At 43.0% G+C, this 27,951-nt stretch overlaps 1 protein-coding gene across 10 annotated transcripts in view; it reads left to right on the top strand.

Annotated features, from left to right (window-relative positions):
* The window catches only part of rbfox1 (RNA binding fox-1 homolog 1), a 642,946-nt gene that overhangs the window by 332,467 nt on the left and 282,528 nt on the right, over nt 1-27,951 (top strand). Inside the window, exon 1 of one of the 10 annotated variants that reach the window (XM_007893785.2) lies at nt 20,311-20,452. The exons of the other annotated variants lie outside the window; for them this stretch is intronic. Coding sequence (XP_007891976.1) covers nt 20,435-20,452 — 18 coding nt within the window. The 5' untranslated portion in view covers nt 20,311-20,434. Of the gene's footprint in view, nt 1-20,310; nt 20,453-27,951 lie in introns of those variants that run through there. 10 annotated transcript variants of the gene reach the window in all.

Below are 27,951 nucleotides of genomic sequence, written 5' to 3'. Positions count from 1 at the left end.
GATTATATGAAAACCTTAAATCACGTCAAGGAAACAGACGAAAGAACAAGAAGGATGTGAGTAATTGCTGTTTGCTGACTAACTGCTTCACATTATATGACTTGTGGAAGATTGGGTATAAATCGCCATTCAAAGTCCAAAGTCTTAGTGTATGCCCCTATTTTGTGACAGAGTCCCTCTGCTCATCAGAACGTATATTATTCTTCAGGGTTGGATGTATATTTAAAAGACTGTCGAATGGACTGAAATGCTTCATAAAGTTTGAATTTAATAACTTTCATACATTATGTGCAATCTATTCCTTAATTACTTAATCTCCTTCCTTCCCCCACGTCTGACTTTTGTGTTGAGCATCATTTGGGAAACGGTTGATGTTCAATTTGGTCGGTCACACAAGCCGTTAATTAAACCAATATATATCTAAAAGTCTTTACAGCAGCCTTTTCAATTGCCTAAAATACTCGCTTTTGGCTGGTGACTCAACCGCTCTTAAGTGACAGTTTTATTGGACACTGTGAACAGTTGAGTTAAATGTGTAGTGTTTCTGCGTACCTGAGTCACTTTTTGCATACATCATAATAGAAAATCCGTCAGATTTACGAGGGGAGGTTTATGGAAGTCAAGTTGGGAGTTTGGCTGATAATGAGAGCTGCAGCCAGAACTAACTATACACAGCCATGGTAGAACGTCGAGTATATATTTAACACTTGGGGCACTGTGAACGAGTTGCGAGGAAAGTAATCCTCGATATCATAATAATTATCGCCTTTCACACGGTACCTTTTACAGAGTCAATGTCTTTACTTGAGGAAGGGGAGGAGGAGAAGGGAAGGAAATTGGAATCTAAAAGTCATGTGAAAAAATATTATCGCTGTTATGCAGTATTGGTCAGAGCCCTCGCCTCGCAAGCGAGAGAACCCAGGTTCAATTCCCCGGCAGGGATAAACCTTAGGGAAGTTTCCTTACTCCGCAGGCCTCTGTTTACCAAGCAGTAAGTAGGAACCTGGTTGTTAATCGATTGGCGGGTAATAATCCCTCCCCCCTCAAAATAATAATAATTTGGTCACTCAATCCATGTTTGAGGGACACTACCGGCTGCGATTGGCTGCCGGGTTTTGCCCAACAAAATATACGGTCACCACAGTAAGTATTGTGAAGCGTTTTAAGCTATCTGAACAATGCGATAAGACACTAAATCAAATGCAAGGAATATTACTATTATCATGAGAGTATCGGCAACACAAATGCGTGCGTTTTGTTTTCAAAAAAGTAAGAAACGAAAACAGAACCGGAAAATCGGTCGACCAGTCCAGTGCTCGAGGTGTTAACAGGCACCGTAACCGTTAAGCAAACTCTTTGCAGAAATACAGAGCAGAAGGAAATTAGTCACAGTAAATGGGAAAACAATGTGAATGCCAGCGCCTCCCGATATAATTGGTGCCTTAGGAAAAAAAAAATTATGCTGACCAATTTCTTGTCTTTTAAGTATTCTCTGATCCACTGATTTACTGCACCATATATGGAAAATGGGTTTACAACATTTTAGGGCAAAGTTATGTGAACCAGAATTAAGACAGTGCACTTCGTTCCCATTTTAAAACCTACAAGTCACAGGACATAAGCTAAGAATCCAGAATTTAGCATATTTTCACAGTCAGTATGACACATTCCACAAGGTTACCTTTTCGGGTTCCTTTTTTGGGGTGCTGGTTAGATAATAATAATAATAATAATAATAATAATAATAAGGTGAGGTTTATCTGCTCTTGGCTGCTATGCAGTCTGTTCTGTGAAGCGCTTTGAGACATCTCAACGACGTGATAAGGCGCTACATCAAATGAAAAGATTGTTATTATTGTTATTATTATTATTGACGCAACACGAACTTTCTTCTTTCCCCAAATCGGGGCTTCAATTAAAACTCCCAACCCTGTAGAGACGCGATACACACAGGACGGAGAGAGGGAGGGGGTGGTGGGGGGGNTATAATAAAAAATCTCGTGCCGAGGGTCGGTCACAGATAAACTCTTAGCAGCCGCACGTTTCAGCATCGCCCAATTACGAACTCGTGACCTTTTGCTCAAACTTATTCCTCTTACGGTATAATTTCACAGGCCTTTGCTCACAGAGGCAATTAACTTGCTTCGCCATGGTAACGCCGAGACTCGGAAGCTGAAAGAACAGCCTCCCTCATCAACCGGTTGCCTTGCCCAGGCCCCACCCAACACCAGTCATCTCCGCAGCCAGGAATCGGACACGCCACTCTCGGGACCCAACGTGATCAAAGAACACAGTGCTTATCGCATGCGTGTGAGACAAGTCATTCTACATCCATCTGCGTTAGGGCTTGCTGCCTTTCCCGTTCACCCTTCGCGGCCTCTGCCTTCCTGTCCCAGAGTAAAACAAATTAAGAACCTTAATTTCCCGTAAGATAGTGTGTTTCGACACGCCGCGCGTCACAGAGCGGTGACAGGGGAGCCACGTGCGATACTCACTCAAAAATTAGCGACTGAAGATAGTTTATGCGCGATGCTGGTTCCGCACGAGTGGGTTAAGGGAATCAGTGCAAAGGATGGTAGGAACAACATGAGAAGGCCATTGTTTGATAAAGATGTCTTGCCTTACATTTCAAGAGCAAAAACATATTTCATAATATCTATGGGGAGTTTTATATCCCTGATAAGCTTAACAATTAGCTTGGGTTTACTGGAATTATCGATATGCCATGAATGATTTATAACCGTAAATAATTTTTCATCCCAAACAAAATAATGAAATTCGCCCTTTTTTTTTTCTCGCGTTTAGGTAATAGATTGTTATTGCCTCAGTAATTTTTCTCACGGTAGTATTGAAATCAGATTTTTTTTCCCAAAAAAAAAAGCAAACCAAACAGAAAAAGCATTTTATTTCACATTATTTTCCAAATGCTTCAGAGTGGAAATGCATTGTCTTTGAATTAGGAATATTAGGACATGAAAAGACAAAGAAATGGCCTGCCATCTCAACAACAACCTAATAATAATAATCCTTGCATTTGATATAGCGCCTTATCACGTCTTTGAGGCGTCTCAAAGCACTTCGCAGAATATACTGTAAAGTGAAATTGACTGTATATTTTGTGGGCGAAACGTGGCAGCCAATTGCACACAGCAGTGTCCCGTAAACAGTCCTGGGTTGAATGACCAAATTCTTTCTTTTTTTTGAAAGGGATTTATATCCCCGGAAAAGTGATCCACCAATCGACTAACAACCGGGTTCCTAGTTACTGCGAGGTAAACAGAGGCGTGTGCAGTAAGCAAACTTGCCCAACGTTTCGCCCTACCCGGGAATTGAACCCGGGTACCCTCTCTTGCGAGACGAGTGCTCTGACCAACATGCTACAGGACCCAACTTGTATTTATGCAGCACTTATTTAGTAACGTAACGTGCGATGTAATTAAATTAAGCTAAATATTGTTGTGAATTTTCAGAAGTGAGCAATCTGAAGCAATCTGACAGGATATAGAGATGTAAGTATTTTCTGGGCTCTGTAAATCAGTTCCCTCACAGTGAGGTGTGTTCCTAGATGTAATATACTCTGCTTTGTTGAGGCGAGCTGTCCTTCATTTCTGCTGGCTCAATTTCAGCAGTGCAGATTGACGTCCCTTATTCTTGGCGTGTGCCAAACCACACCTGCGTTCTCTGGGCGCAAGCAAGTGTGTGTGTGTGGGCGTGTGCGTGTGTGGGTGGGGGGAAGTGTTCAATACCCCTTTCACCTTCCCGAGAGGGAGATTGCACACTCCAGGAATGGCAAACGAAAAGCCTTGCTTCTGTGAGTTTGAGGGGACGGGAGATGGAGAGATGAGCACGGCAAGAGATTTCCTGTGTGTGTATGTCTCAGGCTCCCAGCTGACGAAAACAAGGCATCCTTTTGTAAATGGGTTCTGAACGAGCAAAGACATTGGCAACGAGCTTTGGAAAGAAATCTCAATTCTAATTGGTGCCTCTGGTGGCAACCGATGCATTTGCAATGATATTCAAAGTTAAAATTGTGGAACTCCGCTTAAAATATCAATACTGGAGCGTGGGTGTGCTGGTGAAAAGATGTGTACTTGTTCCTTTGGGAGTGCCATTGGAAACTTATGAATAATTTGACATTTTTTGATATTGAAAGAATAGTTCTACTCGTGGACCACATTGCACATATGAATGTCCAGAGCTGCACCGTGATTTTGAGACACAGTGTGAAGCAAAGCCAGTTGCAAGAACCTCACAATCCCAAAGCTATTTCTGCTGGGAAACGGGATCGATAGTGTTATAGAATATTTACAGCACAGAAGGAGACCGTTCATCCCATTGTGTCTGTGCCGGGTCAAGCTCCCAATGGACCTTTCTGCCCTATTCCAATTCCCTGCTTTTCCCTTTGCTATTATCTCTCCGCAGCTTTCCGATTCCCTTTTAAATGTCGCCATTGACTGTCTACCGTTCTTGGGATACCGCGCAATAAACTGCACCCTCATGCAAAGTTTGTGTCTATTAAATGTCCACTTCAAAACATATGGCTCCGTTAAGTGGTAACATCACATGCAAAGCACCACAGAGCCAGTATTAATGAGGTTTTATAATGCATTTCCTCCATCCAGTCAATCCGGCGTGGAGGGCGCTATGTAAATCCAAGTTTTGCAAGGCATAATGTAGGCAAAGATTTTAAGTTGCATTGCCATTCTGGTCAATCAATGTTAAATTTAAGTAATTGTATCATTAACCGGGCAATGGGTAATCTACGGTTTGGATCTAAACTATTCAGTCACGTGGCAGGAATGTACGCTGTGGATCCAGATTTTACCAAATCAATGGTGATCTTGGCAGTCAGTCGGTTTCCTGAAATCTACTTTTATTTCTGTAGAAACATTTTTCACTCATAGCTCAGGGTTTAATGCATTGTAATTAACGTTAAATGATGAAGCAACATTTTTACGATAAAAAAAATTACACTCAGGTGCCCTTGGTGCATAATGCAAAATCTTTATTGGCACAATTTGATTTTTCTTTTATTACAGCTTCTCGATGCCATGAAGCAGGACGTATTGGTGGACTTCCAAGAGTCTACATGTCCCAAACAAAGGCATAAATAATTTGGCAAAGAGTTCAAACATTGATGCTTTTTGCACAATAGTGCACAGAGAATGATAATATGTGCATTTAGTACAGTACCTTATCCCATCAGTGAAATAATAATAATAACGATAATAATCCTTGCATTTGATATCGCGCCTTATCACGTCTTCGAGACGTCTCAAAGCGCTCCACAGAATACACTGTAAAGTGAATTGACTGTATATTTGTGGGCGAAACGCAGCAGCCAATTGCGCACAGCAGAAAAAAATCTGCTTCCCTGGCCGGGAATCGAACCCGGGCCGCGGAGGTGAGAGAGCCGAATCCTAACCACTAGACCACCAGGGAGCTGCTCCACATATTTTTATATAAAGTGCGGGGAATATTTGTACGCAGCAGCCAATATACGCCCAGCGATGAGCCATGTATTGAAGACTTAATATTTGGCAGATTATTAACCGGAACACCGGGAGCATCTCCCTTCCCTTTTCAACTCATGCAGTGGTACCTTTAAGGTCCATTTGAACAGGTAGGCCAGACGTCTTGTCTGAAGCATAGCACCTCCAACCATGCAGGTCCCCTCAAGCACTGTCTTGTAGTGTCAGTCCTCAGACATGAGCTCAAAATCCTGACGCGGGCTTTGAACCCACAACCTTCTGAATTTGCGGAGAGAGTGCTACCAACTGAGCCAAGCTGACTCTCATACAATACAGTAAAGTCACACTAGAAGACGTTTAATGAAAGGCAGCTGGTAGTTGTAAATAAAATAAGTGTAGGCGTAGATTCTTTCAAGTGAATATCAATGATCAATAGTATCCGTGGGAGATTAGAATTGAGCTCAGATATTAGTTTCTCCACTGGCAAATTGACTTTCTTATTGAAATTTATGCCAAATCACAATCATATTCTTTGACTTTTAAATTTCGTCCGAGCAGCAGCCTGAGAACTGTCAGGAACCGTTAACAAACAATTTCCTGTTGCGGTTTCCCCAACTGAGGGGTGCAGTCCATGCGATCTGCTTTTCTGTACAACTTGGAAAAATATAACGTTGGGAATTTTTTTCAAAGAGAAGCATCGAGCTTAACAGCTTTAAATCACCAATGTGAAGCTGTTATGTCTTGTGGTAATTGTCATGAATAAGGAAATATATTTTGTAGTATCAATTCTACACTTGGGTTATATTTTTCATAAGCCTGTACTCTTGCAAGTTAAAAAACAACAGTCACCTAGTTGGAAAGACAACTTTGCTTTGTGAGAGGCCGAAGTTGCCTCGACAGTATGAGGGATGGAAGTGTTCTACGGAATAATCTGGTTATCTCATAGCAAAGGTACATTTCTAGTTTTCCCTGATATTACCCTGACCATCTGCCTAACGTTGATCCCAGTTCGCACAACTGACTCAACACAAGGTTTTCATTTCCCAAGCCCTTCGTCCCTCATGTTTTAAGCGGAAAGGCTTGCTGGATACAGTCGTGTTGAATTGAGACCTGTGCCTTTGAGTTTGCCATAAATCATTTCGACTTGGACCCTCAAGAGCTATTAGAAAGTGACAATGGCCCCATCGGTCTGGGTCCAATGGTGAAGGGACAGTCTTCAAATGCACCGTGCCACCCAGTTTGTTCAACAGAATGAGTCAGAATCTTCATTTTGACACTTGTCATTTTTCTCTTACGTTGGCTCAGCGACCAACTTATAACATTTATTCAATATGTCAGTGGTTGTGCTGAAATATCAGCCCGGACTAGAACTCAAACCAGTTCCCCTCACCCCCCAACCCCCCCCCCCCCCCCGAGATTTTCAAGTGACGTATGAGACATCGGACCTACGGTTCTGTTCGACTGTTATTTAGAAAAAAAGATAATAATGTCAGAGGAAGTTTTAAATTCATTTCTGCGCATTCTTTGCAGTAATGCTCCCTTTAAGTCAGGCAGGTCACCTGGCAGGTTAGGCTCACAATCTGTAATAATAATAATAATAATAATAATAATCCTGCATTTGATGCAGTGCCTTATCACGTCTTTGAGTCGTCGCAAAGCGCTTCACAGGATAAGCTGTAAAATGAATCCACTGTATATTTTTGTGGGCCAAACACCCGCAACTGTACTTGCTGACCCTCCCATCCTTCAGAAATCTTGTCTCGATTCTTTTTCTTGAGCAGGTGAAAGTTACTTGCACAGGGTTTATTTTCCGGTACACCCCTGTTCTTTCAGCCGCGCTCGAAGGAAAAAAAAAAAAGTCCTTACTCGCTCCCTTTGGTGCAATCCCCCGTGTTTACGTTCGTCATTGTCGAAACGCTACGCAGCCACCGCTGACCGTGTTAGTACTTGGAATCATTGTACTTTTTTTTAATAGGCTTCTCCGAGACAAGGGCTCAGTCAAATGTCAAGTGAAAGTGTAATGATTATCCCGGGGTGTCTTTTTGACTGCAGATTAGTGCCCAATATCTAATTGCTTAAACAGTCAATTGATGCCATACTCACAAGATTGCCGCAGAGCTTGATAGCCGGTGTGATTGATGGCTAACTTTAAAGATACTGAGGTCGCAAGCAGTTTTGTGATTCTAGAAGGAAGCTCTCTCTCTCATATGCCCAGATTCACTTTGAAAGCACTTAAAGAACTGAATGCTGTTAATGTCGACTCCACCAGAATGCAGTGCATTTGCAGACCTTTCACCGTTCGTGTCGTTATCCTTTCCGCGCGCTCCAACCCCACCCCAACACACACCCCCACCACCACCCCCCCCTCCCTTTTTTTGCTTTTATACCAGTGCTGCATTTTTGGCAAAGATCCACTTGGGCTGCTTGTCTGCACAGGACATTTTCCTGCAGACCAGAATCCTATTCCACGTGAAGTGCCAATGTCCCGTCAATTGGGGCTGACACACAAACGAATCACGCAAATGGATATAAAGCCGACGTGTGGTTCAATAAAAGGAGTTTTAATCTCCTGATGGATGGCATGACCTTTCCTTTTGTCACATTTCAGAAGAATTTCACAATTTAATGATTCGTTGCAAACACCATTCCCCCTTTTTAATGTTCTGTTTTGTCTAATTACTTTGTGTGTCTGTTTCTTCTGTTCCCCACAGACATCTCTTTACACAAACTGCTTTAAGGGTTGAAGGGTAAGGCGTCACATCATGTATTGACTTACCTGTGGGTTCCATACTTAGCCAGGACACTTGGGTTGGGATCAGTTATACCAGTTTTATATTATCTTATACCGTACAAATTGTGAGTTAGTGAGTTTTCTAAACTGTTCGATACCTTTGAATTCTATATTGCCGCAAAGAGGGGGCTTAATTCCCTTTGAGAATTTTCCTGAGGCACTTCACTTGGGGACACAGAACAAATGACTTCATCGTTCAGCTCCCCTGGTAGATCGATTTCCAAGATCCTTGTCCTCACTTTCTAGTCCCTCCACGTCCTCACCTCACCCTACCTACCTCTGACACTTCCTGTTATCTACTTTCACAGACACTCCCTCCATTCAGCGTACTCTGGTTTGCTTTATGTCCCAAACTCAATGCACCCCAACCATCAGTGGTACCTCCACTAGCTAGAACCATTTTGGAGTCCCTCTGTATTGCCATCGCTCTCCCGAGCTTCAAAACTCTTTTCTTTTCTGAATGTGCTTTCAGCCACCTTCTCAACTTACTATTGGATGGTCCAATGGATTATCTAATAATAATAATTATAATCCTTGCATTTTGTTGTTGTTGTTGCATTTGATACAGAGCGTATTACACTGAAAATGCCTGTAGCACTTCACACAGAATTGCTGTCAAGTGTATGGATTGTAGATTTATAGACAAACACAACAGCCAATTTGCACACACCAATACCGTGCAAACAACCAAGAAGCGAGTGATCAATGTATTGGGAGGATTGTTGGCCAGAGCATCGAGAGAAGCTTTGTTCTGTTTTCCAATAACATCATGGGATCTTTACTGTCCACCTGAACAGGCAGATGGGACTTTGGTTTAATGTCTCATCCCAAGGACGGCACCTTCGACAAAGCCGCATTGCCCTCGCACTGCAAATGAGCCAAGTTGCCATTTATCTGATATTTTCGGGTGGTTTGTGGTGTGTATATCTCAGCAAAATAAACTTTCAAATAATCTTCCCACCTTCGTTCTCTGCCAGAGGTCCATTGCCCTTTCATTCGTTTCTGATCGCGCTTTTGATTATTTACAAGAAAAATTAATGACGGTCATCTTTCAAATCTATTCTTTGCATTTCGGTTCCGGCGAATTCTATTATCGTTGTCTTTGATGATGAACTTGAATACTCAGTAATGCTGATAATAATAAGTCTCTAAAAATACAAACACCCCCAACCCCCGCAATCTCTGATTTTTAAAAAAAAAAGTTTATTCCTTTCATGGCCAAGCTTCAAATCCACCACAAGAATAACATTGTGCAAGAAATACTGAACTCACGGCCAGAAGTTCTGCAATTATTTATCGCCTGGCTTTTTAGCTTAAACATCCATGATCTCAGTACCTCATTTATTCTATCTATCTTTCATGTGATTTGGGTAGAAAAAGCATTTGTACAAGTTGCACAGTCAGTTCTGTGGTGTGTGTGTATTAACTTCTTATTTGTATGCGACAAACAAATTATTTGCAAATGCTTTCGAGCCTGTAAATTGTCGGAGTTTAAAATCCTTGTTCTGTTTGTCTGAGAATCATTATAGTTCTTTCCCTGCAAGTAAATCCAGTTTCATTGGCACCTTTCACTGTCTACTGTGAAGTCCCAGTCAATTATAGATAGACGCTGAAAATAAATTGGGACAAAAAAAACAATAAAACCTTGTATAACATAATGAATTCAAAGGTTTGTGCTGATGTGGGTTTAGGAACACAGAGCTACCTTTTTTAGACTCTGCTTTGCACTGTGCCAAAGAACACCATGCAAACTAAACCTATAGCAAAGGCCACATTCAGTTAATTATTGCCACCAGATTAAGGGTATGTGTATTAAAGGCATTCATCACTCTGCCATTTCCTTGCTCGGAAAACCATTGATGTAAAAGACATTTTATGCCAAACTATCTCAAGTTTGCTTCCAGATATGCTTGAGGGGGTGGTGGTGGGAGGGGAGGGGGCGTGGGGTTGTATTTTTACAGACTTGATTGTTATCAGCATTACTGGGTATTCAAATTGTTTTTTTTTCCTTCTTGTGTTGTAACCATAGAAATACTGAGAATTACATAGACATTACAGCATGGAAACAGGGCATCTGGTCCAACTAACCCTTGCTGGTACTTGGACTTCACACAAGCCAATCCTGCTCTGATTCCCCTCTCCTTGGCCCACTTTTCCCTTCTCCCTCATGTAAACATCGAGTTTCCTCTTCAATATGTCGATACTTCTGTTTACTTAGCAGTAAGTAGGAACCCGGTTTTCAGCCATTTGGCAGCTTGCCTTTTCCAGGGGTAATAATGCATTCCAAAAAATTTTTTTTTTAAATTGTTCACTTCAATCCACGACTGTTTGTGGAGATGCTGCTGTGCGCAATTGGCTGCCGTGGTTCACCCACAAAACATACAGTCAACTCGCATTACACCACATTCTGTGAAGCACTTTGAGACGTCTTGGGGATGTGACGAGGCGCCATATCAAATGCAAGGATCAGTACTGTGCTTTTTGCTTCAATCACGGGGAGAGGTGGCGAATTCCACATTCTCACCACCCTCTGTAAGAAGTTCCTCCTACAATCCCCTTGAGATCTACTCGTGGCTGTCTTACATTTACATGTATGATCCCCTTGTCTTGGACTCAAGAAAATTGGGAGAATGTTGGTAACTGGCACCAACAATACGGCTTAAATTCATTCCTTTCACCTCTCGAAACTAGTTGGGATCTCGAGACGGATGGGCTGAAAGTGTTCTCCCCGTGATGGCGCTCCATGACCTAAATGAATCTGGGCAGTCTTAATTCAGTTGCTGGCAGACACAAGCCTCAGGCGAGAGAAGGGTATAATTCAAAGTTGCTTGCACAGTCTCGCTCAGACTGCCATTATGGCGGCCGGGATGGGAAATGAAAATGCCACAATGGTGCAGTTAAGGTGGGGAGTTTCAGATGTTTCACCATGATACGAAGCTATAAAATCCAAGTTCTTTCTTCTTTCTTGTTCATAAATACACTGCCGGGGCATTGCTGATGGAGCAGTAAATTGCAGGCAAACCCTGTACCATGCCTGACCTCACTCGTTCCACTGAAGTCAGAGGTATAATTTTTCAAACCGTAAAAGCTCTTTGTGAGAAGCACACAATTTCCTGCCATCACCAACCCTCCACACACCACCCCCCCCCCCTCCCCCCACCTTCCTTGCCCCACCCACCCAGCCCAGAAGATGACTTGGAGGTAAACAACACAATGATTTTAAAAATCACATTTTATTGTATTTTTGGGTGGGGGGGCCATATAAATAATATAAAAGCAAATGTGCATGTCGACCGCATTTAGCGAATGAGAGTCCTAGAATGACATAGAATTAAGTAGAGTGATATGGCAATGGAAATGTTTGTGTTTGTTTTCCGAGCCTCTCTGATATGCCATTCGGCATCATCGAGCCTGTTTCACCAGTTTACTAGAATTTGGCAGATCTTATAAAACCAATACATCGTCCTTTCATCCACCCCCTAAACACCTCAACATCCAGAACTACTCGATTTCCATTTGGATTTCGCATTTCTGAAAGGTCTCGAGGAAGAAGAATATTTAAGGGATTTAAGGAATCTATACAATAATCACATCATCCCATTGAACTATTTCAAAACTGTTTCAAGGCTTCAAGAGAGTTAATAACTAAAACAAAACCTTTAAACTCAAAAATTGAGCTGCCGCATTTCGCCCACAAATATACAGTCAATTCACTTTAGAGTCTATTCTGTGAAGCGCTTTGAGACGTTGAGAAGACGTGAAAAGCGCTATATCAAATGCAAGGATTATTATTATTATTAGTGCGATCCAATACTTTGTTTCAATTAAATCAGACCATTGTACCTCGGAATGCCTCTAAACAGTTGTATGCTGGGATCCACGAGCCAGTGCCATGGGTCTGGCTCCTTCAAGTTGTCAATGAGAATGGCATTAACGGGATCTATCTGTGGCATTTTCAGTGTGATAATTATCGAACGTACCGCTAACTCGATCCTTGTTCAATTTCGAAATTGAACAAGTCCAAAAAAGACTAAAAGAAACAAAAGTAAACTGCGTTGTTAAACCCAGGTTCCCGTCTGTCTGTTCGGGTGGATGTTATAGATCTCTTGGCACTGTTTGAAAAGGATAGACTATGTGTCTTGGTGAGCAATTCCCCAGATAAAATTGGTCATTCACTTCATGGCTGACTGTGGGACGTAACTGGGAGCCAATGGGCTGCCGCATTTGCCTCCAAAGTACACAGTCACTACACTTTACAGTAAATGTAATTGCACTTTGATGCCCTAATGATGCGCTTGCCGACATCCTCCTAACATGAAAGGTGCAAATGCTATTAGTTTTCTTGCCGAGTTCTGTTATCCCACTGGTTATGAAAAGGCTGCAGTAAAATACAACAGTCACTATACTTCACGATAAAATCTCGCTGAGTGCACGGATTATTATTGGAGTTTGTGTTGTCCGGGTACCTACACGCTCATCTTTCGTCAACCCCCCACCCCCCCCAGCCCACAACCTAGAGTTTCTGGGATGCAATGCAATTCTTGACCAATAGAGGTCTCCTATGTAATGCCCTCTTCAATCTCGAGCGACAATGCTCAGTTTTTGAGCACCTTTGTGTCAGGCAGCGAGCTCAGTCCGTAGTAACCGTCCCTATAAAAATTCTCTTTGCCGTCAGTCCGTGTGAGCTAAATGACCGAAAATTAAAGGCTCCCCAAACCTGTCGATATCAGGATAAACCGCCTCGTGTCAGTTAATCAGAGACTAAACCACAAAGCAAGAGGTTCTGAGGTGCCACTTGCAAAATTGCATGCATTCGGAAGCAGAAACTTTTCTCCCAGCCTGTCAGTGTGTGTTACTTCAAGAGAGACAGTTGAGGAACTGAACAAGAAGTGCAGGTGTATTGTGAAATTGAGGAAGGCAGGTGGTTATTGCATTGGGAAATCTATATGGGTTTTGTTATTCTCATCAAACAGGAGGGTTCTATTTTATGGAAATCAGCAATGTGTTTTTGTAACGTATTTTGGAGCTCCAACACTGCACCGGTCTTTTGAAGTTTGACTACATTCGTCAAGGGGCAAAGGGATAACTGTTACAGATGCCAGCACTTTGTGTTGAATCTGCTCTGACATTTGGCCCAGCCTGTGTATTTTAATGGTTCCTTTTCACTGATAATTATTCGGTATGCTAAATCTCTTCATAATCGAGGTCCCGTCTGCCTGTTTAGATGAGCACTAAAGATTTTTATTTATGCAGTCAATTCACTTTACAGTATATTCTGTGAGGTGCTTTGAGGCGTCTCGAAGTCGTGATAAAGCATTATATCAAATGCAAGGATTATTATTATTTAACGGGATTCTTGTTTATATGAAGTACTGTAAGAAGAGAGGGGTTTTCTGTGACCGCTTTGCACCCAAAACAGTTCAGAAGTTAAAGACCTCTGTATTTGAGTCCTGTGTAATTCAAACGTACATTTTTACGTCTGTGTAAAGCAAAGGCTTGGTGTGTTTGAAAGGCGCTATGCAAATGTAATTGTTGTTGTTTGTTGTTTGCTCCTGTTCTGCATACGAGGAAAATCTGCCTTTTTTTTCTCTCTCGTCTCACTCTCTTTCTCCCTTTCCACCTCCTTTGTGCTCTCCGCTCCTGTCCGGAAGCTTACTGCGCTGATAGCTGGCTGAGATCAGCTAACTCAGCACTTTTCCGGGCATTGTAACAGCTCAGATGCTAACTGAGTCAACACACTGAGCCATTGGTGGTGGGTTCAACTCATTGCATCTCAAGAGACGTGCTTCATTGTTGACACATCGAAACGGGTTAAACAAGGGCCAACAGTTACTCCAAATTCCACGGAAATGCTTTCGATCTGAGCAGCTTTCTGACAATTTTGTTCCGTGTCACAAGTTTTTGAAAAAATTACTTCCAGTGTCCCAACGTACATGATTATTATTCATTTCTTTGCCGATGTGCTTTCGATTCTGGTCGGTGTCAAGCAGCAGAAAATATAGGTGCAGAGAAATTGCAGACAGAGAGGTGCGAAGGAAAAAACGATGGCTACATATTTTCCAGCTGTGGGGGTCTGGCCTGTGAAATTCTGATCAACGTAAGAAGCTGTTCTCGAATCAAACTCCTGTTAAATGAGGACTTGGGATATAGAATGGAATTGCATCGTTCTTGCATCTTGTATAGCGCCTTTCACAACAGGAGGACATCCCAAAGCGCTTCACAGAATATACCGTAAAGTAGAATGTTGTATGTGTTTTGTGGGAGAACTCAACTACCAATTTTGCACCCAGCTATGTCTCGCCTGTAACAATGGAGCAAGTGACCAATTTTATTCAGTGGATTACAGGCCAGGACACGCGGAGCATGCCAATGCCCACCGAGTGGAGGGACCGGACAGGTTGGTAAAGTTTCAGTAGGTCGCAGAGGTATGGAGCAGCAAGACTTTTCAGTTTAGGATCTCCGCCGAAGGACAAATCGGGAGGAAAAGCACAGAAACAAAGGAGACTAATTAATCGCTTCTTAATAGCGTGACGGAAAGTTTGCCGAAAACTGAAATCCCGGAAATTTATGCTTTATGCTGAAATGCTTTTAAGGACACAAAGTGTTAACTGATTGCGGTTTAATCCTTCCGGTCTCAACCATCACTAGAGGTTATATACAGGGCACCTATGAGAACTATCCATCTCAGTCAGATCTGTCCATAGCATATCATAGTTATGATAACCATAGTTATCACACGGAGTCTCCTCTCCACTGTGGACCTCAGGATAGCCCAAAGGCATTATTTTGAAACTTTTCTAAGTTTCTAACTTTTCTAAGCTGTTCCATTTCATTTCAAGCATCAGCTCTTCTTAACAGAGTTTAACCCCTTCAGGATCGATTGAGGATAAGATCACTGCAACTGATTGTCCTCTGGTGGGTGTTTGGAGGAGTGAGTTTTAACACATTACTTCTTCTACTTCTGCAACCGAAACGTGAACCCAATTAACTTCGCACAGAGACACAAAGATTAATTAACAACAGAAACAGGTTACTGGGAAGAACGTTTGAGGCCAGGACACTGGACTTATTCAAGAAAAGGTTTGATGCTTTGCGAAGACAGTAGGAGATGCTACACTGCTTGAAGGTTACTACATAAATGCAAGTTGTTGTTGTTGTTGTAGGACGGGTATTCTGGAAGGATGAAATCAAATAGGTCAAAAGGGCCTTCCTCATCTGAACCTTTCGTGTGATCCTGTGATCTATTGATTACCCTCCGTATAAATAAATGCTTCATTACATCTGTCTCAAAATTGCCCTTCACAATCCTGAACCTGTGACCTCTTGTCCCGCCGTTTTCCTCCCTTGAGAGGGTTTGATAGCAGCGAGTCCCCAAAACTGCTGTGTTCTTATTGGCGGCCTTGTTTGCTTACTAATGCACAGTCATTTCACTTTACAGACAGCTGTGAAACATGCTGAGGTGTTTGGATGGTTCAGGTGCTATTTCAAATGCAATGTTTATTGTGTGTTTGCGCGTGTGTGTGTGTATGTGTGCACAATAATATAATAATAATTATTATGTGTCTGTACGCAAACATGTGGGTGTGTTTGCATGTATATGTGTATGTCTGTGCGTTATGTATGTGCGTACGTGTGCGTGTGTATACGATTGCGTGTAGGTATGCAAAAAATCTCAGCTCCAAAAAGTCAGACTTATTTTCTTTTTTGGATGTGCAGCAAAAAAAGGTTCTAAAATCCTCAAAGGCGTTCCATTCCTGGCAGGTTAAATGCACGACAGGGGCCATTTTTAGTTTTTTATGCAAAACATCATTGTGAATTAAAACGTCGCCATTGATTTTTAATCGACTTGCTTCGTTCAGGAAGGTGTCACAGCTGAGAGTTGTTCTTATCTTCCGGAGAGACCGTGCTTTACAGCAAAGTAGTTACCTGTTGAATAGCTCATCGCGCTCTCGCCTCTTACAACCTGACGCATCAATATATCCATATATTTCTAACTCCACTATTTCTTTCCTTAAAACTGAGTCGGGAAGTCGGGAAGGTGCTTGATTGGTATCTCTTCCAATGTGGGCAGGCTGAGGAAACTGAGTGCAGGAAGCCACACACTTATCGTCTGTCTATCTAATTCCTAGAAAGTGTAAGCTTTGGTTGTAAAAGGTTCACCAGTGTATCTGCTGTCGGCTAACTCATCATCTGGATTGAAAGTACTCTGTCCCCCAAATACAAAATCTAAAGCACTCTAGAGCACTCGCCTTGCAAGCGAGAGACCCGGGATCGATTCCTGGCAGAGCAAAACCTTGGGCAAGTTTCCTTACTCCACACACATGTCGGATTATAATAATAATAATAATAATAATCCTTGCATTTGATATAGCGCTTTTCACGTCTTCTAGACGTCTTGAAGCGCTTCACAGAATATGCTGTAAAGTGAATTGACTGTCATAATCCCTCAAGAAGAAAAAAGAATAATAAATTGGTCACTTCAATCCACGGCTGTTTGTGGGACGCTGCTGTGCGCAATTGGCTGCCGCATTTCGCCCACAAACATACAGTCAATTCATTTAACAGTATGTTCTGTGAAGCGCTTTGAGACGTCTCGAAGATGTGAAAAGCGTTATATCAAATGCAACGATTATTATACAAATACAAAAATGACATATCGTGAGAATCAATGGTAAGATTATTTAATTGAACTTTTTCTTTAACCTCATAGGTGTCCGCCTGGGTTAGCTGGTAGCACACTCTTGCCTCTAAGTCAAAAGCTTGTCGGGAGTGTGAGCTTACAGTCGGGTGCAGTGTTGCGGGAGCCTGTATTGTCAAAGGTGCGGTCCTTTGGGTGAGATATTAAACAGAGGTCCTGCCTGGCTGTTCGGGTACATGTTAAAGATCCCGACAAGAGGCAAGAGAAGGAACTGGTGCGGCCAACAATCTCCCAGCTAAAATTTCCCGCGCACTTGATGGTTTTTTTTTGTGGGACGTCGTTGTGCATCAGTTGGCTGCTGAATTCGCCTGCACGAACAAAAAAGGTCACTGCACTTTGCAGAAAATCCCCTGAAGCGCTTTCGGACCTTGCGATGAAGCGATAAAGCACATGTCAAGGATTGCTCTAAAGCTCGTGCCTATTTCAAAACGCACAGAATTGAGCCTCTGCTGATGTCTGGCGCGATGCGTTTTCATGCCTTCGTATTTTCTTGCGTTTAATGACATTTTGCATTAATATCATGGTCTGTAAATTAATTATAGGAATATTAACGCAATACAGTCACATAAATCCAGACGAAAATTTTCAATGAGTGCAAGTTAATTCCTTAATGCACTAATGCAACATTCTTCTGAATAAGTGGCATATTTCTGTTAGCTTTCATTATGTAGCTCAGTAAAAATGACAGGGGCAGTCACAGGGAACAAGGCTTCAGTAATAGTCAACAATTTTATAGTCAGTCAAACGCTTGATTCGCAGATAACCCCTTCAACAATCAAAGAACACTATTTCTTTTTTTGGGTGGGGAACAGCTTTGAAATATTTCTATTTTGGGACACCAAAGAACAGCCAGAATTCGTTTTTTTCTTTAATATTTCATGCATCTGTTTTGGTGAGAAGCAGTTGTGATATTAGATAACTGGCTGTGATCTGCAAGACAGTAATTCACAGAATGTTCCCATGACATCATAAACCACCCGAGAGAAACTTGACCAGTCTATAAACGTCAGCAATACCCAGAGCATGATTCACTGCCTTGAATGTATTGCCGGGTCTTATTTGCTGTCTAACATCTAGCCTATAACTTCATTCAGAAAAGAGTGTAATTTTTCTCTTGTTTTAATGTTTGTGCAGCGTCTGATGTTACGGCAAAGCTGAAACGGCAATGATTAATAATAAGCCTTGCAGTTTGATAAAGCATCTTATCACGTCACCGAGATGTGTCAAAGTGTCCCACAAGATGTAAAGTAAAGTGCAGTGACTGTGTATCTGCAGGCAAACAGGGCGGGCAATTTGGCACAGCGGTGTCCCGCAAAGCAGCCCATGAAGTGAATCTGTTATTTGTAAAATCATCACTTTTATATTGAAATAGTTATTTTCAGTGCTGGAAAATAGGTTTTAAAAATATTCCAACTTTTTAAAAAATATATTAGCTCCCTCCTCACCCCCACCACCACACGCCCACCCACACACCCACGACATGGTTCAAAAAGGACAATTGTGAATCATTGATCATAATAACCTACCTCAGTTATTCTTAGCTTTGTTTGTGAGCTGTGAGACTAGTCAGGCTTACACAATCTCCTGTTATGTCATCCATGTTGATCTTCGAGGATAGAAACACTAATTTGTGCTGTTTTGCAAACGCTCAATTATTTTTTCCTCCTGAACAATTGAAAGCAATTTTTGTAATCAAGTTCTGTATTTCTACTCCCACCCTCCAAACCCCTCCTCATCCAATCTGTCATTTTATTAGCTTCCGAGTACCAAGAACGGCAAACCACGCCTTTCTCCTGAAATAAAAAGTTCATTTCTCTCCCAAACTGTAACCTGTAAGGAATTACCATTTTGCACATAATAATAATCCTTGCATTTGATATAGCGTCTTATCACCTTTTTGAGACGTCTCAAAGCGCTTGAGAGATCACACTGTCGAGCGAATTGACTGTATGACATGTGGGCGAAACATCTCATGTTACTGCACTTGACCTTGACGTGGTCCTGGTGAAAGTCTTTGCCAGTTGCCAAAGAATCGTCTTTTGTGTATTCAATTCGCAGACTTTAACCGGTTTTATCAACCGGTGCACCTATCGGCCACTGGTGTATATCTGTCAAGAGTGATGAATTACTTTTGGTGCCTTGTTATAAAATCTGATTACACAACTCGCAAAACAAGAGGAGACTTTTACGGTGCGTTGTGGGCACTTTTAAGTGTCTCTTGATCGCTGTTTGTTAACTGTACATTGTAATGTTTGCCTCTCAATGCCCCCCCCCACACCTTTTTTTGACACCGTCACCACTTTTGACGGGTCTCGCTATGTATTTTTCCAGTTAGCTGCCGATCCATTTGCCACCTGTCCCGGTGCTGTGACTGATGCCTCAATTTAGCAAATGCGCTTTAATTATTCAGGGAGCTGTTGCCTTGTATGACCAGTCAGGATATGCATATAAGTGAATATGTTTCTGAGCCAAATAGCAGGTTCAGCAGCAGGAGTAGCAACGGCAGCAGCAGGAAGAAGGAGCAATAGCACAGTCGTGTCAGTAGATGGCTGTAGAAAAGTACCTTGTACGCTTTGGTGTTGGTGTAATAAGATTGGAGAAGACCTTGACCCTACTGCTTTCTGGCTTTATCTGGTGCACAGTCGGAGAGATTAAGGGGAAGCTGTGTGCAGTGCACACTCTGCACTTCAGCGCAGCGGGTTCCGTGTGTTGAGCTTCGCGGGACTTGTCAGTGGGTGACAGAGTCGATCCCCTGCGAACAGGGTGATGGTTTGAGTGCCGCTGCCGCCGCTGACGACGACGACAACGACAACAACAACAAATTCCATTGGTAAAGCGCCTTTCACGTCGGGAGGGAGTGACGGAGACATTCCTCCACTTCATCCGACCTGGGTGCCAGTCTGCACGCCCTGCGTGACTCTCCTGTGTGAATTCTTCATCCTCGTTTTCCTATCCCTGCAAGAAGACAGGGGAGTGTGGGTGGGTGGTTGGTGGTGGGGAGTGAACCTAATGCCAGAGCTGCAATTAAGCTAACACAGCGAGAGGAGTGTTGTCTCCCTGCTCACTTCTGCCTGCACCAGAGTAGTTGGCTGCTTCGGTGCATTGCACAGACCTCATTAAAGAGACACGCCAAGGATTTTGCCCAAATAGGCTTGGCATTCGAGAGCAAGAGATAGCAGGAGAGAGAGAGAGAGAGAGAGAGCGAGAGAGACAGAGACAGAGAGGACGAGTGGGAAAAGCAAAACAGCCTGAAGCAAGTTTCTTCACACGCAAGAGAGCTGCTGGTGCTTCTATACAACAATAAGAAGAGGCTTGCAGGGGGGGTGGGGGTGGGAAATAGGACTGGAAGCACTTGAGAGAAAAGAGAAGAACTCTGTGTCCCCCCCCCCCCTCCGTTTCTCACTTTGTATCAGTGATTCTTAACCAAGAGAGGAGATTTTACTGCACAGCTGGAGCTTTGAATCTCCATTCAAAATGATGATGTATTTGTGGGTAGGTAGTGCCTCTCTTTCCATTGCCTCTTTTTCGTTTAATCGGGATCTATTTCAAAATGTTTTAGTCGTCTTAACACAACTGTATTAGCAGGTTAACAGCCTGCAATGTTTGTCTGCCGCTGTGCGCGATGCACTGTATGTGGGCTGTGTCCGTTATGAGCCGAAGTAACATTACGGTGTTGTGTCATCAGAGATTCGTGTTTTTAATAACTTCCGTAACAAGCGGAATCGATAAGGCAGCCTTCCTTCATTAAAAAGTTATAAGCACACAACGAGTTCAGGGACTGCCGTCCGGTTTCTGTATTGTGTTACGATTTGTTGCTGGAGCAGTTTCTAAGCAGGCTTGGGGTCGTTGTTTTTTTCGTGCTTCCCATCATCTAAGTGACACCTGCTGCCTTAGGAATAGGAAGAGGTTGAAGCCCATTAGGCTTTTGTTCTGTGACCTGTGCTGTTCAGCAGAATACTGTAGCAATCCCCCTGACCTTTGGCGCTGGTAATTTAGCTGATGCAAACTCAGGTGGCAAATGGCTCGAGTTGTTCTAAATTGTGTAGAAATCAAAAGCCATCCATTGGCACTTGCAGACTTTAACGTGGGGCTGCCTTCTCTTCTGTCTTACTTACTGCCTCTAATTTCCTCTCTGGCTGGGAACTCTCTAAACATATTAAGTTCTACGCGTAATAATAATAATAATAATCATAATCAACCTTGTATTTGATACAGCGCCTTATCGCGTCTTTGAGACGTCTCAAAGCGCTTCACAGAATATACTGTAAGGTTGATTGACTGCGTATTTTGTGGACCAAACGTGTTGGGCAGGGAGCATGCAAACGACATGTGATACAATAATTATCTGTAACTTGCAAAAGACTCGCCTTGAACTGCAATCGTCATTGGTCAGTTAATGCCACTTAGATTTGTCCCGAGGCGGGTTCGTAACCTGAGGATTTGCACCGCACTTGATAATAATTATAATAATAATCCTCGCATTTGATATAGCGCCTTATCACGACTTCGAGACGTCTGAAAGCGCTTCGCAGAATATACTTTATTAAATGTGCTCATGGAGTAAAAGCTTCAGACATCCGTAAATCATTTCAGATAAAACCCCTCTCATTGTAACAATCCTTTCCCATCGCCAACCTCCCCTTGCTTTGAATCCTGGTAACCTATTGTTGTAATATTCCTTGAAAGTTCATCTGGTTAGATTAACGCTGCGTGCTTACTCCTTCGCCACTCACACGGAGTGAGGCACACGCTTCAGCTTATTCTATATGAGACCACCCTTTGGCCCCTGCTGCTCTCTCATCTTGTCCATTTATGGAGAGCGCTGAACATAACCCGACCAGTTTAAGAAATGCACTCTCCCGGCTTGTGCTCAGGTGAAGCCAGCAGCTGCGAACTGCATTTCACAGAACATCAGTCTTCAGTGCACGCGTGTGTGTGAGTGTGTGTTTGTGTGTAAAAAAAAANGGCCGTCTCTGTAAGTCTTAACTAGTGTCGTGTTAGTCCTCTGTAAATACTGTTCTGTTGAAAGGAGGTTCTGCAGTAAAGTAAGGCTGTCGTGTCAGTGCAGAGTAGCACAAAACCGCCTGGAGTCTGGTCTGTTTGTAGCGAGGGAAGGAAAAGTCTGATCTTCTGATTAGAAGATGTGATCAAATTGTTCCTGAAGCCCCTTAAAGGTTGAGCAAGGAAGGATCCTTTTACCTCGGCTGTTACATTCTGACGAGCGAGTGTTTTGTGTTACCAGTTCCTGCGGATATATTTTTGTTCGTCCTTATCTTATTTATTTGTGTTTGGTATAATTCGAGTGCCTTTGTTGTGCTGACACTCGCAGTCCACCCACCCACATCATTTAGAACTGCTAACTCCCCTGCTTCTCCAGTCTGACTAGAGAAGAATAGACGAGAAAGATTTCACGATGAACCCATTAATTCTGCGAGTAATGACTGACGAGCTCTCCTTATTTTTAGGGCAACGGGTACAACTTCCAACTGAATGTGTTCATTTTTTTCCCCACCCTTTTTTATTTTCCCTTCTCGCCCTCGTTCACAGAGCAGAATGCAATGTGTATATATTTACTATATATATATATAATATCCCCTTTACATTATGTTCTGTGAAGCTTCTTGCGACGTCTCGAAGACGTGATAAGGAGCTATATTCAAGTGCAAGGATTATTATTATTATATGTACTGTGTGTATAACGGCATACATCTGTTTATCAAGCATAATCTAACTGAGCCTCCATGAGATTATTTTAACCATTTCCGAAAATACATGGCGTTACTTTCAAAATTTACTGAAGAAGAGGAAGAAAAAAAATGTCTCCTCACCATAACTTTGCTCCCTTTCAGCATTGGCTGCTGCAACAGACAGTCCGTGATCAACAGAGCCTTCCCCTTCCCAACGCACCCCCCCCCCCCCCCCCCCCCTCCCAACCCACCGAATTTAGTCGAGAGTTGGGCAAGATTGTGTGTCAGCCTGACTCAATGGTAGCATTCTTGCCTGGACCCAGGTTGGGTCTTGGAGATCGCAGAGTCTCAGCTGACGCTCCAATGCAGTGCTGCAGGTGTGTTGCAATGTCGGAGGTGCCGTCCTTCGGATCAGACATTAAACCGTCTGCCTGCTCAGGCGGGTGTTAGACAATCCCATGGCGCTCTTCAGGATGGGATGGTATTTTCAGTGCACGGGCCAACAATCCCCCAAATAAAATTGGTCGTAAAATACGATGCCGCAGCTGTTTGCGGGGCGCCGCTGTGCGCAACTGGCTGCCGTGTTTCACCCACAAAATACACAAGTCAATTCACTTTTTAGTATATCCTGTGAACGCTTTGTGACGTCTTGACGATGTGAAAGGCCCGATGTCAAATGCAACGATTATTATTGTCAAGTTAAGCTGAGTTCACAGCAATTTTTGATTCGGGTAATTCACTGACATTGCTGCACATTTTTTACTCCTGATAGTTCTTACAGGTTTTGGGTGACCATCCTTTGCCCCCGAGCTGTGAACGCGTTTCCTTACGATGAGCTGAGGTAAAAATAAATGCCTTTTGTAGAGGCTAAAAGATGTGAAACAGGGCCTGGTGGAAATTTAATTGTCGAACACAACCAGAGGAGATCAGCCAGAGAGAATTGTTTGGTGGTTTTCGCTTTTAGAAAGCTACAATCTTCGAACACAAAGCGAATAAGTCTGTTTAAATGAGGGGTATTATTGTAGGCACTAAATACTGTTAAAAGGGCACCAAAAATCTGAGGGGGCTCTGAGCCACCCACAAAGAGGGAAGAAAATTCATGCTTAAATGAACGTAATGGGTGCTGAATTCTCACCAAGTTCCCGTCTCCTAATACTCGAGCAAATTGTGGTTTAAACGCCCAGCCCTGCTCATTGAGTTTGAGCAATTCATCATCCTCTTGTGAGTACAGCACTCGACTTACTTTCAGGTCGGTATATTCGGTACCATTGTGTCCGACATTTCCCCTCTGACTGACATAAGAGGGTGGTTTATTGTGCCGTAAGCCGTTAGTCGACGCACACTTTTCCTGCGTTTTTATTTCCCACTCTTGTCATCGAAGTGCAGAATCTGAGCATTTTGCCAAACCAGGCTAGATCAGTGTGCGTGTGCGTGTGTGTGTTTTGTGTGTTGTGTGTGTGTGTCTGTGTTGTGTGTCTGTGTGTGTGTGTGTAACATAAGAGGATTCCAACACGATTCTTATCTTGGAATGAAAATGAATGGCCCAAACTACTTCCCATTCGCTCCCTGTTAGGAAATCCAACGTCAGACACTGTGCTTAGTAATTCTGAAGCGCACAAAGATGTCCCGCCATTGATCGCATTGCTCTGCTCGGTAAAAATTGTCAGTTTGTGGGGTTCACAGCCTGAGTGAATACACAGACGAAGGGGTAGATAATGTATTTGTAAGACGGCTATAGGGAGTGAAATCAACCTTAAACTTGAGCACCCATCATGACTCTACTATATTAGGATTATACATTCCTCCCTTGTAAACCACTGGAAACAACCTCCCACTAAATTTATCAAAAATCGCAACACATGATTATGGTCACTCCTCCGTGTCAATTTCTTCCCCACAAGCTCTATGTGAATGAGCCACGACTCGCTCTGCACTGAAACATTGACCGCCAACAAAAGTCGTTCAGTTGCAGCAACTTGTCTTTTATTTCATTCGTCAAAATAGCAAGAGTTCGGGCGAGAGACACGGCTGCTGTTCAGTGTCTGAGGTTTTACGATCATTACACTGCCCTTCAGTTAGACTAAAGGTCTTGTACCAGAACAGTGAAGTGTCTGACACAACAGACCACTCCATCCTTCGGAGGAGATGTTAAACCGAGGCCCTGTCTGGCTGTGCAGGCGATCATGGAAACATCCCACGGTACTGTTGAAAAAGAGATGGAAGTTTGTCCCGGTGTCCTGTCCTGTCTTGGCCAACAAATCCCCCAAATGAAATTGTTCACTCACTCCATGGCTCTTTGTGGGCACATTGCTGAGCTCAAACTGGCTGCTGCGTTCATCCGCAAAATACACTGACAATCAATCCACTTTACAATACGTGCAGTGAAGCCCTTTGGGACGTCTCGTGATGCGATAAGATCTCTCATCATCGGAATGGTAATGGTAACTATATGAAATGCAAGGTTTATTATTATTATCATTATTATTACACTACCTGCAGAGTGTGCCGATGGAGTACTGCAGTGGTGTTCTGCTTTGAAACAGATAATGCACAATATTCGGGATACCTGCCTGGGACAGAGGCATTTAAACCTTTCAAGTTTTCGAAACAAAATAAAAACTTCAGGTTGTTTGCAATCTCACCGCCTCGTACGGTTTTAATAAGGACATTCCGATACCAAAATACAGAATATTCCCCTGTAACTCTATGCTTTCAATTTAAGACTCTCGTCTTGATGTGATCACCCTTGTGTCACACACTAGTTCCTTTGCTTTCCCGAACATCTTAGCCACAAAGAGTGAAAGGAGTGGGTGTTAGTCAGTGGGTTGGATTCCGGGTGGATCCGAGACCCAAATACGGGAAGGTTTAGAACAATGTGTCACTGAATGCTGACCTGAAAATAACTTAGAACTCCAGAGCATATCTACTGCTCACTCCCCGTTTTCATTATCGGGTGCACGTATCAAATGCAATCCTGTGCATAGTCTCCTGTAAATAGCTCAAATGTTATTGTGAAAAATGATCTGTCACCCAATGTTCCTCTCTTTTTGGATCAGACGCCACAATTAGGTGCGTTAGCTCTTTTCCCATGTCCATCGATTATCCTTGGGACGGTAATGTGAAAGTGTAGCCTCATCAAACCAATCAAACTTCTCTCTTTCTGTGAATATTGCCCCCGGTACATCCAGAAAATGAAGACAGTAATTTACACACGATAAATGGTGGCCCGCAGCCACCACTGGACTCCTTACACGTCTTGTACGCACACTATTGAAACACACATCATTGCGCACGCTGCACACTGTTGTACACACCATAACACACACACACACACACACACAATCTCACACACACACACCATTTTACACACTTTAACACTTCTATCCGCACCACAACAGACACGGTAACGCACATAGCATTACACTCTCCGTAAACTGTTCCACACACGTACACCGTTCCCCAACATACACGATCGCACTCCACAAGTCTGTTGGAGCAGAGAGGATTAATGAACGTGGTTCAGGTGTTTAACAGGCATTTCGACATCTGATTTAGAGGCGTGTGCTTAACATGTCTCCCTTCACCTTGTCATGATTTTGAATGGAGTGTTTCTCTGCCACGTGCTGGTCAAGTAATAAAGTGAAACAAGACGCCATGCTGAACATAGCACTGTGGATGCAATTATATCTTATTAGAAGATGCTGGGTGAGACAGACTGCAAGAAAGAGGCCACCACAGAGATGGAGTCCTGAAAGGAGAACATTAATGACACTTCATAACAGTGTGTAATAGCTGACTCTGATTGTCACAAAGTAAATTAACATTTCCTTTATTTCTGGAGGGTAAAACAAACAGACTTTTGTAACTTATTTACAGACTAATTCTGCTGTTAGTTTATGGCCAACAAACTCCCAGATAAAATTGGTAATTTGCTTCCATGACTGGTTTGCGGGACAATTGCTCGCGGGCATCCTGGCTGCTATGCAGCCACTATACGTCACAGTAAATCTCGTGAAGCACTTTGAGATGTCTTGATGGTGTGATTAGGTGCTGCATCAGATTCGAGGATTATTATATTAATATTTATTACTGCTTTCAGCTATGCAATACTATCTCACCTTTTTTTAATGTTAATTTAAATTAGGGAGTGAAACTCCTTCGGGAGGGCAGCGGGGGGAATTGGATGAGATAATAATAATAATAATAATAATCCTTGCATTTGATATAGCGCTTTTCACGTCTTCTCGCCGTCTCAAAGTGCTTCACAGAATAGGCTGTAAAGTGAATTGACCGTGTGTTTGTGGGCGAAACGAGGAAGCCAATCCCGCACAGCAGCGTCCCACAAACAGTCGTGGATTGAAAATGATCAATTTATTATTATTTTGTTTTGGAGAGATTATTATTGCACGCGTGGAGTAATTGTAGGCAAAAGCAGCAATGCCCCACAACCAGCGTGAAGCGAATTTATCTGGAGCTACAGGACTCCATATAAGGAGGCAATAGAGCAAGCTTGACTTTGAACCCAGTCCTTCCACTGGCAGCAGTTATAAAGTGGCGGGTGATAAAAGCAAACAGTACACAAACGCCTCTTGGAGTTATAAGCACTTGCACAGATAATGTAATGCTCCACCTACTTTATACTGCAGTTTGGGCACTAACCTGCTGAAAGTCTTGGCAGAGCACCAGCACTAAAGGTGCCGTCTTAAGGCAGAATCAATTCCTGGCTTTTTCACACCATTTGCCTTTCACTGCACGACTGTTTGTGGAGCAATACTGTGCACAAAGCGGCCGATGTGTTTTTGCCCATAAAATGCACAGCCACAACAACGACGACAACTTGCACTTCTATAGCGCTCTCCAGGCAGGGTAGCGTCTCGGAGACACTACGCTTTATAGGATATCCTGTGGGACGCTTTAAGACGTTCTCCTGACTTGAGTGGCGCTGTATCAAATGTAAGGACGATCATTATTATTCAGTCCCGTTACTCTCATTAGAACAACGAGGAAACTCAGACTTGTTTTGACGATGGGAACGATTTCCTGTAGCTTAAGTTTTCGGGAAAGCCACAAACAGCGTGTGGTTTGGAAGCAAAGTGTCAGTCCCTGGATCAGAACACAAAGGGGGAAAATGCCCGACGAGCGAAATTCCCAGCAAATGGTATTTTTTTCTCACGCGGCATTGTGAACCTGCTTTTAAGTGGAATTGATTGCGTGTGGCTGTATTCGATATGTAACTGCGAGCTGCGGCAGCTCCAGCCACCCGCCACCGGAAAAGCAACGTGGCGTCTTCTTATCCCACGAGCG

The sequence above is a fragment of the Callorhinchus milii genome, unplaced genomic scaffold, assembly GCF_018977255.1.
Source record: "Callorhinchus milii isolate IMCB2004 unplaced genomic scaffold, IMCB_Cmil_1.0 Scaffold16, whole genome shotgun sequence".
In the NCBI taxonomy this organism is placed as follows: Eukaryota; Metazoa; Chordata; class Chondrichthyes; order Chimaeriformes; family Callorhinchidae; genus Callorhinchus; species Callorhinchus milii.
Note: the sequence above shows the minus strand (reverse complement) of the source record. Positions and strands in the feature narration are given on the sequence as shown.